The sequence below is a fragment of the Chelmon rostratus genome, chromosome 5 (genome assembly GCF_017976325.1).
Source record: "Chelmon rostratus isolate fCheRos1 chromosome 5, fCheRos1.pri, whole genome shotgun sequence".
Classification (NCBI taxonomy): domain Eukaryota; kingdom Metazoa; phylum Chordata; class Actinopteri; order Chaetodontiformes; family Chaetodontidae; genus Chelmon; species Chelmon rostratus.
In genome coordinates, this window is record NC_055662.1 from 24,326,497 (window position 1) to 24,345,165 (window position 18,669).

Below are 18,669 nucleotides of genomic sequence, written 5' to 3' on the forward strand. Positions count from 1 at the left end.
TTTGTGTATGTGTCTGCGTGCACCTGTCTCTGTGTTCATATTTTACACTTATCGTCAACATATACGTTTTGCCAGCTTATTAATGTGCCATCATCATGTAGCAGCATGACAAAGATTCGGATATATCTGCAGACAGGCGCATGGTGGATATGGGAAACGGAGACAGGCGATGGAGTGTAAATGGTGTGTAGGAGACAGGCTGCCCCGAGATTCACCCTGTGGTTGTGTGTGTGCATGTGCGTGCATGTGTGTGTGTGTGTGTTGTGTGAAAGGCCTGATTAACTAGCGCAATCAGCTATTTTTCCCATTGGAAGAAAAGAAAGGATGACTTGAAGTTCCAACAAACATGGCTAAGAATTTCAGAGAAGTGCCTTGACACAGGTATGTGCAAGCCCATACACACCATAGAACTGCACTGCATCCACACACACACACACACACAAACAAACACACCAAAGTGTGCTGATTCAAATTAACTGCTTTATCTGTGTGTGTGTGTGTGTGTGTGTGTGAGTGTGTGTGTGAGTGTGTGTGCGTGCACGTGTCTTTTGCGAAGCCACAAGCTCCCCCCATATTTGCCGAATGCACTCCATTTGACCCTTTGCTGCAGGCTTTGAATTTCCAATCAACTTCCCATGAGTAACTTCACATGAGCTGCACTCGAGGCAACAGATTCTTGCCACAAAACATTTTTGGAGAACAGAGCCTAATCTTAACATAATAAAAAGTGTAGTCAAAATGTCAACATTTGACCCAGCCCTGCACTTAGCAAAATTTGTAAATCAAAAATATTGAGCGGTTGTCGTGGGGCCAGAGTTGTCAAATACCTCATCTAATATGGCCAAAATAACTATGCCATTGCCTACAGAAATATGGTTATGTTGGTGTTTATTACTGAATATAAGTTGGATTACCATTTCAATTTTCATTGTTTTATAGTGCTGACTAGTCATGTGGTGTACTTTCTGAGCATACTGCAATCGCAAGTATCCACTTAAAATGCCATTCTGAATAACTCTAATGAGTGCTGCTGATGAGTGTCACTAGTTTCAATTATCGTCCTGGTGATATCACTCATTAGCATGAAGGGGAACTAATAATCAAAATCAGCTGATAGTGAGTTGGGTTGAGAGGAAAACCAGCAAACTCTTGCCAGCCAACACCACTTTGCACAGGCTTGGGCTTTTTGCACCTGCACTGTAATAATGGCTGGTCCTCGAGGTGGCCTCTTCACAAACGTGCTTGATCATGGGATTCTGTTCTTAATATAAGGCTGCTGTTGGTGGATATTGCTGTCTGTATTTGCTGTGTCACAGAGCTGCTGTGTCAGAGAGCTGTCATCTCTCTAGGCTGTCATTCATTAGTGGGTTATTGATGAAGCATGTTTCATCTCTTGTTTGCTGCAAGCATGTAAATTAAGGTATAAAATGTTTATCTATTTATAAAAAAAAAAGCTGTGATGAATCAATAACTAAACTTCTTTCTCCAGACTGTAAAGCAGCTGTAACTTTTGTACATAAATACACTACATCCACACAAATTTCGTGGTATGACATAATAAACCACAAGCATGCCGGTAATAGATGCAGACAGCATGAATTGACTGTAAGTGTGTGTGTCTGTCTTTCCACTGCAAACACAGAGTACACGGCCTGTGTGTGGTAAATGCCTGGATGATGATTTGTCAGGGTGTAAGAACACGATTTCTTGTTTACTATGATGAATGAGCAACACTCGCACTACACACACCATGTTCTCTATATCGAAGCTGTCACTTTGGCTTTCTGCAGCACAACCCTGCCTTCTCCAACTGTAATACCAGCCAGGATAACTGTAATTCAAAGTCTCAGGGTAGCCAAATCATCCGCTAGCACACACATGGACACACACGCACGCAACTCAAACCTCTCCTGTTGTTGTGCACAGCAGGAGAGGGCTTTACACAGCAGTGAAAGTCTTTATGGCATTCAGATGGACGAAACGAGGGAACGAGGGGGAGAGGGGAAGCAGGATCCCCCCTAAGTCAATTTGAACAGCAGGCCGATGAAATTACACAGGTAGTCGTGGCCAGGCTGACAAATGAACACAGAGATGGGATGAAAATAATAAGACAGGCAGAGCAACCCTTTTGCTTGCTGACACACAGATGTATACACTCGTGTGTGATTATACAGTGGGGAAAGAAAAACTAATCTATATTTTACATTACATTATCTCCTCCTCTCTCTCAGCTCAGTCACCCATGAACACACAGGACTGCACAGGGATCATACATCATACAAATGCATAAATGTTTTCTTCGATAATGATGATCATGTTGAGGTGCATGCTTCATTTCACTAACAAGACAATATAAGTCTCAGTTCTGGGTTGAAGTATCATTGAAGAGTCTGAAACTATGTTTGCACCTGTGAATGAATGTCTGCTTGTTATTATGTGCCTCTGTGATTATATGATGCTGGAGTGCAGGAATTGCTCAGAATCATGTCATTTCTCATATGACCCTCAGACAAACTTTCCTTTCCACTCCACAATTGTTCAATGAAGTTAAACAGAGTTGGGTTGATGCAGTAAATCTACAGTCTATGCTTTGAAAGCACACAGCAACAACAACTTACCCACAATCACATTCAAACCTCCACTCAAATACAAGGAAACAAAATACCACAGTACTCTGCTCGTGAGTGTGCCACAACGCCTTCCACAGCCCCAAAAACTCAAGCCTGCCCTTCAAAATAAACACTTGTCACACCAATATCCCATCAGGCTAACCGCTGTGGTTGTGGCAGTACTAACGACCACATGATGAGCACACTGTATGACTTTTTCCACTCAGAGACCCACAAAACTCTACATACCAAAGATGCGCCATAGTTTATACTCTGTGCAGAGGAACAAACTACAAGAAAAAGAATAGAAATGTGAAGTATTTAGAACTGGCTGCATGATAGATCCTCCTCTAACATCTTATCTGCAGTGTCCTCAGTGCACTCAGCCCACCCGTCCCTCTTAGTGAAACATGAAAACAGAATCTCTTGGATCAAAGATCAGAAAATCAGTTCAACATCCAACAGAACAGCCTGAACTACTTTTGTTGTGCTCCCTACCGCCATGGCTCTGGTGATGAAGGGGATCTGTGTCCCCGAGTCCAGGTCCATGTTGATGATGAGTCTACGGGCCCACTGACCGGCCCGCACCACGCCACTGCCCTGGATCAGCACCAGCAGCTTGGACGGGTTGGACAAGGCGTCTGGGCTCAGGTAGATAAAACTGGTGGGTTCATCTTCAGTCGCATCCACCTAAATGTTCAGGAAAACACAGGTCACCATGTGTCACTTATGTTCGCTGCTGTTAGAGTCAAATGGCAAAAATCTCTTCTACAAGGCAAAACATCCACTTTCCCAATGATGTTCTTTTGAATACATTTAACCTGTTGAAAATAAATCTCTGCTCTTCTCATGAAACAGCAGCAAATACAAAAGATGATCAAATTGCGATTTTGGTCTGATGATGATTATGAAGAGAAACGTTAGAAATGTTCTTATGGAACATGCGTGAGTTTGAGGAGAAACGGCCTTCTCCTCTGTGGCCTTTGTAATTAAAAAAGCTCATATGCATCAGTAAGCTAATCATCAATAATCATGATTAGGAAACAGCCTTTGTGTGATTAAAACTCAGGCAGAAAGTAACACAGAGGCTAAGTGAGCGAGTGAGTGTCTGTGTGTGTGTGCATGCGCTCCGTCCACATCCCATGCGTCTTTGCATCCCTCCCAAGTATGCCTGCAAGAATCTCTAAGGAGACAAACACTGTCCATAAAAGCCATGGGTGGCAGCTGCAAGAACTTAATCCAAGCAGACAAAGAGAGCCGAGTGGGGGAGAAAATCTTACCCTTTATTCTCTTGTGCTCCCTCATTCCCTCTCCCTATACTTGGCTGTGGTTAATCTTCTTAAAATCTGCGGTCACAAGTTCAATGCCACGCAGGTGGACGGACCCACCACCAACACACAAATACACACACACACACTCACACGCCATATACGTGCAGGCGGGTGGGCAGCAGAAAAGCAGAACAGAGCAATTTTCCAGAGGAATAATGAGATAAATAGGCCAGGCAGATAAACCAGTAAAAGTGTATGGGGGCTAATGAAAGGCGCTGAGTCCCTGGCTAGGTGATTTATGGACACTGTTAGCGCTGGAGCTAACTCTGGTATGCTTCTAAACACCAGCGCTGCCTAACATCCCCAGAAACGCCGCCTGAAAAATGATCACAACTTTTATAAACAGAAAAAGGGCAGGAATGGAGGGGTAACGTGGGGCAAAAAGAGACAAACATGCCTCCAACAACAAATAAAAGGGATCAAGAGCGTGCTCTGAGACCGGATGAGCCGGGCGAAGAATAACTCCGTGATGGCAGAGTAGAAAGTCCCCTTCAGCGCAAATGAATGCAAAACAGATTAAGCATCGGCATGCTGCGCCACCGCGCCTTTGAAATGACACGTCACAATACAGTTAATTTGTTGAGGAGACACTTTTGCACAAAGGATGTGGGCTGAGGAGGGGTAAAAGAAAGAGAGAGAGTAAGAGAGAAACTCAGTGAGATAGAAGGAGAAAGACAAAGACTGGCTGAGAATGAGGAGAGCTGACTCCTCACAATCCCCTTTTCTTTATTTTTTAAACAGGACACTCAATATCATAATCACACTCTGAAGCCTAAGCATTTACGTCAGTTTTCATATTTAATACTCCCTTTAATCTTCAAGGGCATAAATCAAAGAGGAAAATGCCTCTTTTCACTCCGGGTACTTACTGGCAGGATTGCTTTAGTCATGTTGCACTTTTTCTCCAACAGCTCATAAACATACTGAGTGATGATCTGGAAAGAATAAAAGACACAGAACACACACACAGTCAAACATTGCATTGATAAAAGAGTCTAATACAATGAATATTTATATATTGTTGTTGATACAAATCCATCCAACAAAAGCCAACTAAACTCTGTGTGTATGTGTGAACAAGTAATAGCAACCACTGTCATGCTTGCAAACAGAATAAAAAATACTATTCAAAACCCTTGTTTGCCCTCTGGTGTGTGTGTGTGTGTGCGAGTATGTGTGTGTATGTGTGCATACATGAGCTACTTGAAAGGGTCTGAATCATACTGTGTGTGTGTGTGTGTGTGTGTGTGTGTGTGTGTGTGTGTGTGTGTGTGTGAATCACAGTGCAGTTAGAGTGTTGAGGTTGTAAGTGCCAGGAGAGGAAATCTCCTGTACAAGCGAAGGGCTGATGTAAGTTATGTTTATCCCCGAAGCCACAGCACTAAAGAACCTTGTATACCGAATCATTCCAACCCCGGGCCAAGCCTTTCATGGTTCAGTGACATTAACAACTTTCTTTTCCATTTTCCTTATTTTTTCTTTCCTTCTTTTCTTCTCCCCACGTCCTGCTCAGCTGAGAACCGAGAGAAGCGCTTTGTGGAACAGATTAAGATTTTTGATCGGCCGTGAGAGAACGACGGAGGAGTGGCGATAACAGATGACGGGGCACACGGCCGCTGGAAGTGAGCTGTCGCCGCTGTGGCGATGCTTCCCGAACACGTGCAATGGCAGACTCCCTGTCCTGTACATGTCACGACAATACAACGATGGGCGGATGGACCGCGGGGAGAGCTGAGCAACATGCTGTCCAGCTCTGCTGTGAAGTCTCACTTTGGTTCACTTTTGAAGTATGAGCCTGACTGAATCAGGAAACCAAAGGCTAGCAGTAGCACATTAGCTCAAAGCAAGAAGGACCAACTGACTGACCCCAAACACAAACATGGATCACCCAGCGAGGGAACAGGGGTGTTCTACAGCTACATGACAGTGACGCTGAATGTCAAAGAAACATCCTCTTATTTCAAAAGCCAAGGAAGCTCGACTCAGTCCAGCGAACATGACAACAATTCTCAAAGTTCCTTAGAGAAGTGAGAACTCTCGGCTCTCCCTGTCGAACATGACTGGTACAAAAATGCAACGGATTAGTACCAAAAAGTGAAAAAGCTGATGGGATTCTTTTGGGCCATGATCTGCTTAAGCTTTTGTGATTTTTGGCACACACAAAGCGTTTTCTTTAGACCACGTTCTGAAATGTCAATCCTGGGACAATGAAATGATGCATATCCCTAAATTGCATGTTCCAGACTCCAAACACTTTTTAAATGGCATGAATTGGCATTTTCACACAGAAAAGAAAGAACAAAAGGCCAAATGAAACTTAAGAACTCTGGAAAAAAAGACGGGCTTTTGCTTTTAACTCAAATGTGAATTCTCATGATAATGCCAATATTTGCTGTGCTCTTTTATGCCAGAAAGAAACTCAATGCTAACTTGATTTACTGCTTAAAGAACAACATGCAAGAATAGCATTATGTACCAGACACATATTAGCTTTATGACAGCCAATCAAAGGCCAGCAGACGCGCCAAATGAGATGATCGATTCCAACATTTGACCCTGCGAAGGGGGAAAAAAAAAGCTAGAGGAGCTAAAGCAACCCCGCCTCACCCCAACCCACCAAACCTCCAACAGCTAATTCACTAAAATGTCAGCCGGGCTGATGAAGACTAAAATGATTCCGGGCCTCAGTATGCTAGTGTTTAATGACATCAATAAGCCTCACAGGAAATTTCATTTGCACTATGTTATTTGTTCAGTGCCTCAGGTGGCTCGAGAACCATCTGATATAGAAAAAGGAGCGAGACTGATGGGGAACAAGAGAAGAGAGAAAAGGTGGAAAGAATGCAAGAGTTTCACTGTGTGAATTCATTTCCACTGTCAAAAGGCTACTATAGATCATAAATAAGAATCTAATATCCAAGCTCGTGTATAGGCTGTGGTCATCTGTATGCTTTAGTGGATATGTAAACTGCAGCCAGATGACCTTTTCAGATCCGAGGACAGCACCAGCGTTCCACTGGGTCAATAGGGTGATTTTTTATTTTTTTTTTGGGATAGACTAAGAGCAGAGGCGTACAACTCAGAAACACACATACACACACACACACACGCACGCACACACACACACACACACACACACACACAGCCAACCTCCTTCTGTGTGGGCCTCTGAGGACTATGTCTCAGCAGCTGATCAGTACAATAAGAAAAGCCTCTTTGTCACCTAATTACCAATGTGTTATTAGTGCTTTAATGAAATGCCTGCAGGAAGCAACGCTGAGTGCCGGCATTGTCGGCATCGGACGATAGAAGAAGCATGAGGAGTGGATTTGGCAAATAATATTAAGACGCACAAAGAGAAGCGAAGGGAGGGGGTGAGAGAGAGAAACAGAGAGAGAGCGAGAGAGAGAGAGAGAGATAAAAGCAACCTTAATCAATTCAAATCAATAGGTTTCATGACCATGAACATGCTTACAATGTCCTTATCTGCTACAGATATTTAATATGATTCAGGCTGACAAGATATGGGTACGACATTATCTGAAATGTCAATGTAAGCTTAGAGTCTCTTTGTCTGTCACAAAAAGTGGAAGGTGAAGTCCCACACTGTGCAATTTCACCTCCGAAGACACAAGCAATGGCCATGAGTGACGGTTCACAAAACATTTGCAATCACTGTAACCTTCACTGACTTTGTCTCTCTGGACTGGAGAGACAATGTCAGCCTTCACGGGGAAAAAGAAAGCAAAAAAGGACAAAAGTGGAGTTTCAATTGTCTGCTAGGACAGCCGGATGATGATGTATCCTCCAACAACAGCGAGCTTTCCACATGGCCGTGAGAGCGATCGTGGGAGAGTCTGAAATGAACTTGGGCGGCTGAGGTCACCTCTGTGTCTGTGGTTTGTTTGTGTAGAGGAAGCATTGTGGCGATGAAGCAAGGAGAGCGGGATCAGGGAGGAAGGAAGGGACTTAGAGGAGGGCTCAGCAGGAGGAAAGAAGGGAGACAAGTGGGGAGAAGGAGACGAAATCCCCAGGAGCCAGGGGTCAGTGCCAGCTCCCACTGCAGAGAACAGCTGAGAGGAGAAGGAGCGATGGAAGGGGGGGTGGACGGAGAGAGAGAACAGTACAGTATGTGGCCTTGATATGAGGCCTTTAAGTGGGTGGGCTGTGACATCAACTCTTTGCAAACCTCTGGTCATCCCCATAACGTCATTCATCAGTCTCAATCACACACCAAGCCAAGGTCTTAATAAAGACCACTGTGGCTGCAAGTCGATATGTTTTTAAACTCCCCACTACAAAGACAGACCCCCCACATTCTGTGTATCAGTGTGTGTGTTTGTGTGTGGCACACTGACTACAACAGTCATGCCTGGTTTGGCTGACCGCACCCAAGGCGATAAGGAGATGATCTTTCCCGGGCATGCACAAAACAAACCTGAGGAGGAAGAGAACAAGGACAGGAAGAGGAGGATAGACAGAGGGGTGGGAAAGACGAGGAGACAAGGAGGAAGGGAACAGAGAGGAAAGCTAACATGAAAAGAAGGACAGGTACAGGTGAGGATGGTCAATGGTGATGGAGAAAGCAATGATCTCCAGCTCAGAGATGATCATGAAACACGACCTGATGTTTATCAGGGTCGCTGTAAGTTTCACAGAGATAGATTTCAAGACCAATCTAACACCAGTCCCAGAGAAAAACCACAAGCAATTCCTAAATGAAGATAAACATGAAAAAAATCAATTGAAAATGCTGCCAGCAAACAAAACTAACAAATCTGATGTAATCAGAAGTTGTTACAGAGTTTTTTTTTAAGGACTTGTGAGCCTTCTAGTTTAATTTATGTGATTGGGCATATTTCTAAGTTACTGGGGTCCATGAAGCCTCACTGGTTGATCTGAAAAAGTGTGACCCATGTGCACAAATATACTCAAGCCAGAAACACATACTGTATGCACACTCGCACAAGAAACTCAAAGACACACACACACACCTCTTGTCTCTTTAGTCCAGAGCCCCCTCCAAAAGCCACTTAGCCATAGAAACCAGAGAGCAAGAAGAGGCATCAAAGCTGTTTATATAATGAAACTGAAAGAGCTGTCCCATGCCTGTATCACTGACTGCACCCAGGAAAGCGTTCCTTCTTCTCCAGAGAATAGAGGAGAGGAAGAAAAAGAAAAAAAGAAGAAAATCCCCCCGAACAATGCAGCACAACAACAGCGGCAACAACAGCAAAGCATACTCAGAGAGAGAGAGAGAGAGAGAGACTGTGAAAAGGAGAGAGAGAGAGAGAGAGCATGAGGCAACAGAAAGGTTGTTTATTTTAAGTCAGCTTCGTGTACCAACAGAAAGTGGTATTAAAATAGAGCCTATTGTTGTGAATTTGTGATCTGTCAGTCCGTGTGGGAAACAAAGAGACAGAGAGAGAGACTGGTGTAATTCCCATGAGGTCTCTGTCATTCTTCTGTCAGAGGAGAGAGGGCTCTCCAGGGGAAGAGAAAGTTCTCAGACTCAGACTGACAGACAGACTGTTTACACTTAGCGCAGATATGCCTCTCTCTCGCTTCCTCGCCGCCCTCCCTGCGCCGCTCATCCTAATGGCATCGTAATGACCTCCTCAGGTGTTAACCGAGAAGCCAGCCGAGGACTAATTCAAAGTAAAGTACTGTATGCCACCGTGGGTGCCGGCGGTAGCGACAGATGCCAGCGCTGTAACTACCAGGCCTCCTGCCTTTCCTCTAACACCCCCCTCAAACCCCCACCCCCCTGCCCAATTCCCCTCTCTTTCATCAAGTCTAATCCACCTCACGCACTCCCTGCAACCATTTTTGTCTGACTGCGTCTGCTTCCTCCTCCGTGCTCTCAGCAGAAGCTGCGGCGGCAGTGTTTAAGTGTTTTGGGAATGGAGACGTGATGGCAGTCGGCGAATCCGGGCAGACAGCTGTCATTTATAGTCCCTCTTTAGAGAGATCCCATTATCTTCCCAACAAAATGGTCCACGACCGGTGTGGGGCCTCCTGATGCTTTAAGTACAGTGTGGAGGCCTGTCTCTGGGGTTTCCACTTGATGCCACACTTCATGACTGCACCATGACTTTTAAAGGTTGATTCATGACTCAAAAACGTAAGTCATCTCTAGTTGGTTAATGTTGATTATCTGAACAGTTTACTGCACTTCTGCTTGCTGTGAAAAAACCCATAAACACAACATGATGATGAACATGACTGAACAAAAGCGTGAAACCGTACTCTCACAAAGTTTTGCTTTTTGTCGTTTCTTCATTAAATCCTTATTGGATTTAATATTATTCAGTGTTCCAAAGGAGATAAACACAAAGGACTACATCCACTGTGTTTTTATTCTATTCTTTGTACTTTGTATTTTCTTTTTCAATTATCTTTTAATTCTCTTTTTACTTTGTATTTTTATTCAATGATTACTATGTAATTTTTGCTTTTATTTAAATAAAGCACAATGCAAAATAAATTTGCTTTTGCTTCCTTCACTTGTTTTTCAGAGGCGCTCTAAAGGCCCTAATATGCTCTGAAAATGACATGACACTGACACATGTTCACTGAGGGTGCATCTACATGTGCACAGAGACGACCGCGCTTAACTGGCACATGACAAAGTATGCGCAATGTGACCACTGACAGTATGATTTTGGCTTAATGGATAGCATTGCAAGCTAACTCTTCAAAGCAATATCAGTTTGTCCAAGTACACAATCATCAACCAGCAGGGCACTGATTCTCTGCAGGCCGTCCACAACAATCTGGATTAGATAAATCCCACCCGTTTTACTGCATATACTGTTTGCCCTGAGACTAGCATCCAAATGTATGCAGATGACATTTAAATTTATGCACATGGCTGAGGTAAAACAAAAGTTGCTACCACCAACTCAGTTTATCGTAATATAATATAATTTTCCGTTGCCAAAGAAAGTCCTTTGGCCATTCTCCTCAGTGTTTTGCTCAAGGGCACTTCAGCAGGGCCTTAAACCTTGGCCAGCTGGTCACCGCTGTGACAACACCCAGCATCCATAATGTGGAAACAGAGGGAGACAGGAAGAGGAAAAAAAAAAGATAACAGAGAGACAGCAGAGAATGTAAGAAACAGAAAGAGAGCGAGATGAAGAGACAGAGAGAAAGGGAGAGAGAGAGAGACGGCTTTCTAATTCAGCCATCTGGCTAGCTTTACTTCATTATAATATTCTGACTGTGTGTGTGTGTGTGTGTTTACAAATTTGTGAGTGCCTTCCATTCCACAGATGCAGGCAGAGCAGAGAAGAATCCTCATTTATTAACAGCTTAATAGAGCTCCATCTGGGCTAGACCCTATGCTTGTCTTCTATCAGAGAGATTCATCACCAAATCACAGGAATTAGACTACAGCTGACACCTACACAGGCTGAGGTGACCCTGCCGCACTGAGCAAACCTGCACGGAGGGCGCGCACTGTATTACAGCTGTAATACAGCCATTATGGTAACAGTCAGAGGCGAGGATGGAAAATGTCACTACACCAGTAGTCTGCGGGATTTTCAGTCTTCTTGTGTGATGTTTTAGTTCGATTATTACAAAATAGAATACAAAAGAAAGAACACATTAGACCAATACAACCATTAACAAACTGGGTCTGACAGGAATAACAGAGAATAAGAGCCAGTGCTTAAACTCATTATGGAGTGCATTCAGAACATAAAGGGGTATTACAGTTGCAGACTTTTCATTTGTCCCATTTATCCAGAGACTGATCCTTTCTTATGCTATTTCCATACTTTCAGACAACACAGACACAGAACAGGCATCAGTGAGTGGGCAGACTCAGGGTAAGACGGAAAAATACTGTAACTGTATCAACCAAAGAACTGAGCTTTTTTTCTTAAAAGAATGTAGTTCAGATTGTTAATAATCAGAGATTCAAATGTTCTCATGCCAGAGCATATGAGCCAGGACACTGTCCTCAAAAAGTACATTCAAACATCTAGAATTTACCGTTTGCTGTTTGTTTTTATGCAATCAAACACTTGGGTATACTAAGCAGCAGCACAAAGACAGATATAAGAACAGATGAATAGATAAAGTAGAAAATAGATAACCAGATGCATATAAAATAAAAAATAAGAGAATAGATATAAAAATTTAAAGCCTGATTCCCAAAAAAGTTTAGAGTTTGTAAAATATATCAGAATCCAATCTTTTACAAACAAACGTTGTTCACTGATAACAGTTTTACAAAGTGTTTCAGTCCATGTATTAATCTCCTTTATACAATCATGTGTTCACAAAGTGTTGAACCTCGCTTCATCCTCGCTTGTGAATCACTGAGCCTTTCCAGGATGCTCCTTTCATACCCAATCGTGATGCTATCACCTGTTACCAATGAACATGTTTACCTGTGGAATGTTCCAAACAGGTGTTTTTGGATCGTTCCACAACTTTCCCAGTCTTTTGTTGCTCCTGTCCCAACTTGTTTGAAACGTGATGCTGCACCAAATTCAGAATAAGCAGATATTTACAAAAATAAAGTAAGTTGATGAGGTCAAACATTAGATATATTGTCTTTATACTTAAAATGACTAGCAAATGATCACATTCTGTTTCATTAATGTTTTACAAAGTGTCACAACTTTATTGGAATCGGGGTTGTAAGAGTGACACAGTGAAATTCCAAAAACATGTAAGTTTCTTTAATGATTCTTATTGTTGTAGTAATATACAGCAGACAGGCCTAACTTAGTTTTTATCAGGTGTTGAACTGCAAACCAGATGCCCAGGCAGAAATTTGACTTCCACTTATATAAACAGAAATATGGCCCGCAGTGTTCAAACGCAGCAGACTGATGCAGCTTCTCGAAAATCAAATGTGTAAATCTCTCTGTATGATATCATACCAAAAATATGTGTGAAAGAAAAATTTAGAATTATTTTTATAGAAGAGTTATTCACTGTTATCCACAAATTATTCACTGCTCTTGTGCTCAACCCAAATTTTGTCACGCTTTATTTTGCTTGGAGGCCATCACACCAAGATCCTCGTTCTCCCTCTTTCTATCCGTCCCTCCATTCAGACGAGGCTGAAGTGCAAATTGGACATCTGGTGCTGTGATGTGTCTGACAATACAGCCGCCAGCCCCCCAGCCCACTCACACTGGTACACAGACTCACAAATGTACGCACAAACACACACACACAAGCACGCGCACGCATACACACACACACACACACACACACACACACACACACACACACACACACACACACACACACACACAAAATACAGGACTGTGAGGATATAAGGACACTGAAAGGAAGAAAGGAGGGAGGGAGAGATGGACAGAGGCAAGGCAAGGCAAATCTATTTGTATAGCACCTTTCAACAACAAGGCAATTCAAAGTGCTTTCCTGTACATAAAACATAAAAGCACTAAGACGAGATATTAAAGACACACAATGCAATGTGAAAAGGCAATATAGAAGGACAGGCATAAATAGGATTTAAAAGGATTAAAACAAACTAAAATAGAAGATTAAATATAACAGACAAAACAGGAGAATAAAAATCACAGTGCAGCTTCAGTTCAGCGTGAGATATGAATAAATAGTCCCAAACATAACTTTCTGAAATGCAGTGCAAACAGAGGAGTCTTCAGTGCTGATTAAAGCAGCTGAGAGTTTGAGCCAACTTCAGGTTTTCCGGGGGCCTGTTCCAGATATGTGGTTCATAAAACTGAAAGCTGTTTCTTTGTGCTTAGTTTTGACTCCGAGGACACTAAACAGACCAGAGAAGCAGATCACAAATGCATTTCAGCCTTACACCATTCACTGCTTTAGAAACCAACAGTCGAATTTTAAAGTAAATTCTTTGACATCTGAAAACTGGAGTGATGTGATCCACTCCCCTGGTCTTAGTGAAGACTCTGTTATTGTTATACTGACTGTTATAGAATTTTTAGAGGAAACTGTAGACAGGGTTATAGCAGTCGGGCCTACTGAAGATAAAACACGATGCAAGTTTTTCTAAAAGCTGCTGAGACACAAAACTGGCTTTTAATGATTCTTCTTTGGGGCCAAAAGACAATTATTTCAGTTTTATTTTTGAAACTTTTGGTACATTCACTCATTGATTTGCTGGAGCAACTTTCCTCAGTGTTTGTATGGGACAATAGTCACCTGGTGATATCATTATATAAATCTGTGTGTCATCTGCATAATTTTAGTACACCAATTTGCCTAAAGTTAGGACACAGTGTAAAACATAAATAAAACAGAATGTGATAATGTGCTAACCCTTTTTCTGCCACATGCTCAATTGAACACACTACAAAGACAATATATTTAATGTCTGACCTCACCAGCATCATTGATTTTTGTAAATTTCTGCTTATTCTGAATATGATGCAGCAACGTGCTTCAAACAAATTGGGACAGGAGCAACAAAAGACTGGGAAAGTTGTGGAATGCTCCAAACACTCCTGTTTGGAACATTTCACAGGTAAACAGCTTCAATGGTTACAGGTGATTGTATCATGATTGTATATGAAAGGGGCGTCCTGGAAAGGCTCAGTCGTTCACAAGCGAGGATGGAGCGAGGTTCATCACTTTTTGATCACTTGATTGTATAAAGGAGATTACTACATGGGCTCAGGACACTTAATAAAACTGTTAGTTCATATGTGAATTATTGTACTTTTTAATTGACCTCTTAGGCAGCAACCCAACATCTTTGGAATCAGGGTTGTACATTGTTAAGTTGGTTTCCATAATCAGCACTTGTGGAAGCATGCTTCCTATCAAATTCGAACAGCCCTCTCTCAAGCAGGAGAGCTGTCCTCTCCTTTTGTCGTCTTCCATGTGACCATGGTTGGTGCTACAGAACGTGCTTGATTGGGAGGAGGCAGATAACATGGCAGTGACTGGGGGGTGAATTTAATGGCATTGAGGCTGTGATGTTTCATCTTTGCGGTGCCAAGGCTGCTGTGCATCAGAGTGCATCATCTTAGGCATGGCCGAGGGCGCAGGCTGAACCCAAAACAGTTCATCAGTACTTTAATTTCACATCTGCTTGTGTTGAGGCCATCTGACTTGAAGCCTATGTCACCAGAAGAGATTATTCAAACTTATCAGCAGCCAGTTCCCCTTCTGTCTCACGGACATTTATTAACATTTTGAATCCAGTTGTAATGTCGGGTTATTGGGGTCTGTTCATGCCCACCTTTGGCTGTCCGTCAGATGTCCAGGATGAGGATGAATATGGCTGAGATGAATCCATAAATTACAGTCATGCACGTATCTTTAGGTTCTGCACCAGACTATCCTGGCAGGTAGAAATTTAATCCATAGCACATGAATTCACCGGTTTTGTTTCAGTGAGTCTTGAAGAAGTTATTTTATTATTTAAAGATACAGCTGTCCATTTAAATCTAGTCAAATTGAGGTCTGATGAACTAGTCTTGCATAGTCAGGCCTTTCTCCAGTGCTGGAGGTCTGGCTGCACCCATTATCATTTTGGTATAGAGGAAGTAAACGCTCTGGCTTGTATGCATTTCTTTAAACCAGTCACAACTGTCTCAGGCAATACACAGCCCCGAATCCAGCGATGGTGCCCTTAAAAAATACTCAGTTGTGGTGAATCCTTTGGACAAGGGGAGGCAAGCCCAAGTTTCTGGCTTGTTTACTTTCATACAGTTAGCGAACTGGTTGCACAAAAAAAACTACTAACAGCAGATAGCGGCCTTGCCTGTCATTGGCCACCTGAAACAGGCTGCCGATGGCAGGCTTACACCCATCAATGCACAATGGCATCAGTGGTCCATTAAGTTCCTGTTTGGGTTGTGTTAACGTTGTGGGTAGCATCAGGCAGATCAAAGCAGCTCATCATAAAAAAGCACAAAGCACAAATGTACTGTATCCACATGTGTCCGCCAGACGGACATAGAATTACTGTAAGCATGCAGCTATTCCCTGACTAAGCAGCATAACCCACTTTTACAACCAAAGGCATACAATTCAGTAGTTGTGTCTATTTATAATGGAGCCTATTTCTTACCAGCAAAAACAATGCATTTGTACTTGCAAAGCTGCATGAGGTACAGTATCCATTTTCTTGAATCATCTGTGGCCTAAAAACAACAGACAGATAATACTGCTTATTCAGGTAGTGCTCCTGTCTTCTAAGCCAGTTAATCTCCTGATGCACAATTCATACAGTATTTGTTCTCATTACACAAGCTCGTATCAACACTGATTGACACAGTTTCCTTTTTTCTTCTCTAAAGAAGATGCTTCTGTCAATTTTTTAATCACAGGATGAATAAAATTTGCATACATCCTTCTTGATGATTATTTGTTTCCTCCAAATGTTTGGCCCCCCTCTGATGCCTGAGTTCAGTTAGTTTAAATGTCTGTGTGTTCTTTCAGGGCCTCCGCTTGCATGCTACCAAATGTTTGTTTCTACAGCCTTTTTAGATGCTGGGAGATAGTGCCTGAGCAGGCAAAAGAAAAGAGGGGGAAAAAAGCCTTCACAGAAGGCTGGCTCTCAAAGGAGCTACTGTATACCTGCATTAGAAATATTAAAAACACCCAGGTAATCCCACAAACGGGTCTATCACTTTGAACTTCAAAGAATGCACACAATTAAAAGCAACATAGCAGGGGATGCAAATAAAAAAAACAGATTACAAAAGAACATTTGTCTCATTATCTTAATGCATATTGCATGTGGTGGTACTGTGGGAGTACATGAGGGGTGAACTTTAGGATGGTGTATGCTTGGATATATGGTGGCACAGCTGGACGACCACAGAACTTCACACTCCACAAATATGTGTCCACAGGATTTTAAAGCTGTAGGTATTTCATTGCATAGGATCCTTTAAATGAATGTCCAAAAGTAGCTATCAGTATCGAGCCTTTTCCTAATTAAAGGCATTCATTTTGAGGATTTTGTTCTTCTCCAGTATTGTTGTTTGAACTATCTGTGCACTTTTGCGACATAATAACAGCTGACAAAGCCTGCCAAAGCGCTGTGCAGAAACAGCATGCTAACTCCAACAAATTTAAGATTTTAGATTTAAATTTATTGTATTTATACGTTTATATAGCAGAAGAATGTGCTGTTTTGCCATTCATCTTTTCGGAAAAAGCAAAAAAAGCCTACCTACGCAACAAAGAACAGTCGAATATTCGACCTGCTGCCTCATCTCCCAGGCAGCAGATGATATTTTCTCAGAACAAGCAAAACTCAGAACAAGAGGCAGCTGGCCACACTTTTAATACAAAAATCTAAAAAGACAACAGTTACATGATGATGAAAAACCCTGAGATCTCTGCTTTTAAAAACTTGTCTTCTATGCTGTTGAAGCAAGTTGCACATACAGTGGGTGGAAGTGTAGTTAGCAAGCTAAAGTTAGCGATTCTTCATGTGTAATGTTAATATTTGATGTTATGACAATGACATGAGAACTTATCGTGTAGCAAGAGGCCTGTTGGGTGTGTTTTAGAAAGCGGTTACCTCAACATAACACATCATTTATGTGCTGTTTTGTCATTATTTTGTGCTGGCCTGCACACCCTAAAAACTCTGAGTAATGTATTAACCAGGATCCATTTTACTTTTTCTTGAGTACTCTACCCACCAATGCCTCCTAATGTTCCCTCAGAAGACTTAGTTGAGGACTTCTTCCTAGTAACAGGCTCAGTGTCTGGTACAGATTTCAATCTGATTTAGGCTTTTGCTCAGAATCAGTAGATGTGTTCCTTCCAGTTCAGATTTCAAGCTTTGGAATTTGACTGGACCGATGTTATAAATTTGGCCTCAAACTCAACTTATAACACAACTAAGCTGACAAGTATATGATGACGGTGAAATCCATTGTGCTGACCGCAGCAAACCGTGGCCTTTCAAATACTTGGAAACCTTCCACATTCTAATCTCACAGAGGCCTGGACCACAAGACAAACCTCTAAAGCTAAAGCCATTCTCTGGTCCTGGCATTTAAGGTGTTAAAAAGCAAGTTACAATGCAGTTTCCTCCAGCTTATTGTGGAAAAACGTGCACGAGCCTCCTCGTGACGGAGTAACACTTTTGCAACACTTCCATGGTTCAAGTGTGAATTAAAACAGCTGCTATAATGGATAAAGCAGACATGTGTTACAATATTTTTGGAGATATATTTGTGTCAATAAAAAGGGAATTTAATGACAGCTTGACTTTCTTTAGAACTACAGTGGCTTGCTTGCTGTTAGAAATGCAAAATAGATACATTTTAAAAAGATAATTTAAAAAATGATGTGTATGGGGGATCTATAAGTGAAAACCCAAAGTCAACTCTGTCTTACACCAGTATAATAAAGCATGCTGCAGGTGCATTGAGTGAACAAGTACCATGTCTGTTTGCCCTCCAAACAACCAGCAACTATTGCAACATCTTGTAATGCAGTGCTCATCAACTGGTGGCCTGCTGATTAGCTTGCCAACCCCTGGCAACAAGCCAAAAATCCATAACACATAGTCCACCCATTATTCAGCATCAGTTTATTCTCCAACTCTATCCTCTCTACCTCGTGAACCCACAATCAAACTGTTCAGCTCCCAGACTGGCCAATCCCTGGAGCCGGACTGCAGGAGAAAACTCCGGAGTTGTTGGACAATCACTTGTCTATTACACAAGAGGTGTCACTTAGGTTTATTTTCATTGGCCAGCTGTCGTATTAAGTCCTGA

The 18,669-nt window shown here is 42.3% G+C and overlaps 1 protein-coding gene across 1 annotated transcript in view; it reads right to left on the reverse strand.

Moving 5' to 3' along the window:
* fam172a (family with sequence similarity 172 member A) overlaps positions 1-18,669 on the reverse strand; it is a 158,869-nt gene that overhangs the window by 133,453 nt on the left and 6,747 nt on the right. The window contains exons 5-6 of the mRNA XM_041936781.1: positions 4,810-4,875; positions 3,108-3,299 (exon numbers count right to left, since the gene is read on the reverse strand). Of these exons, the coding sequence (XP_041792715.1) occupies positions 3,108-3,299; positions 4,810-4,875 (258 nt within the window). The remainder of the gene's footprint in view (positions 1-3,107; positions 3,300-4,809; positions 4,876-18,669) is intronic.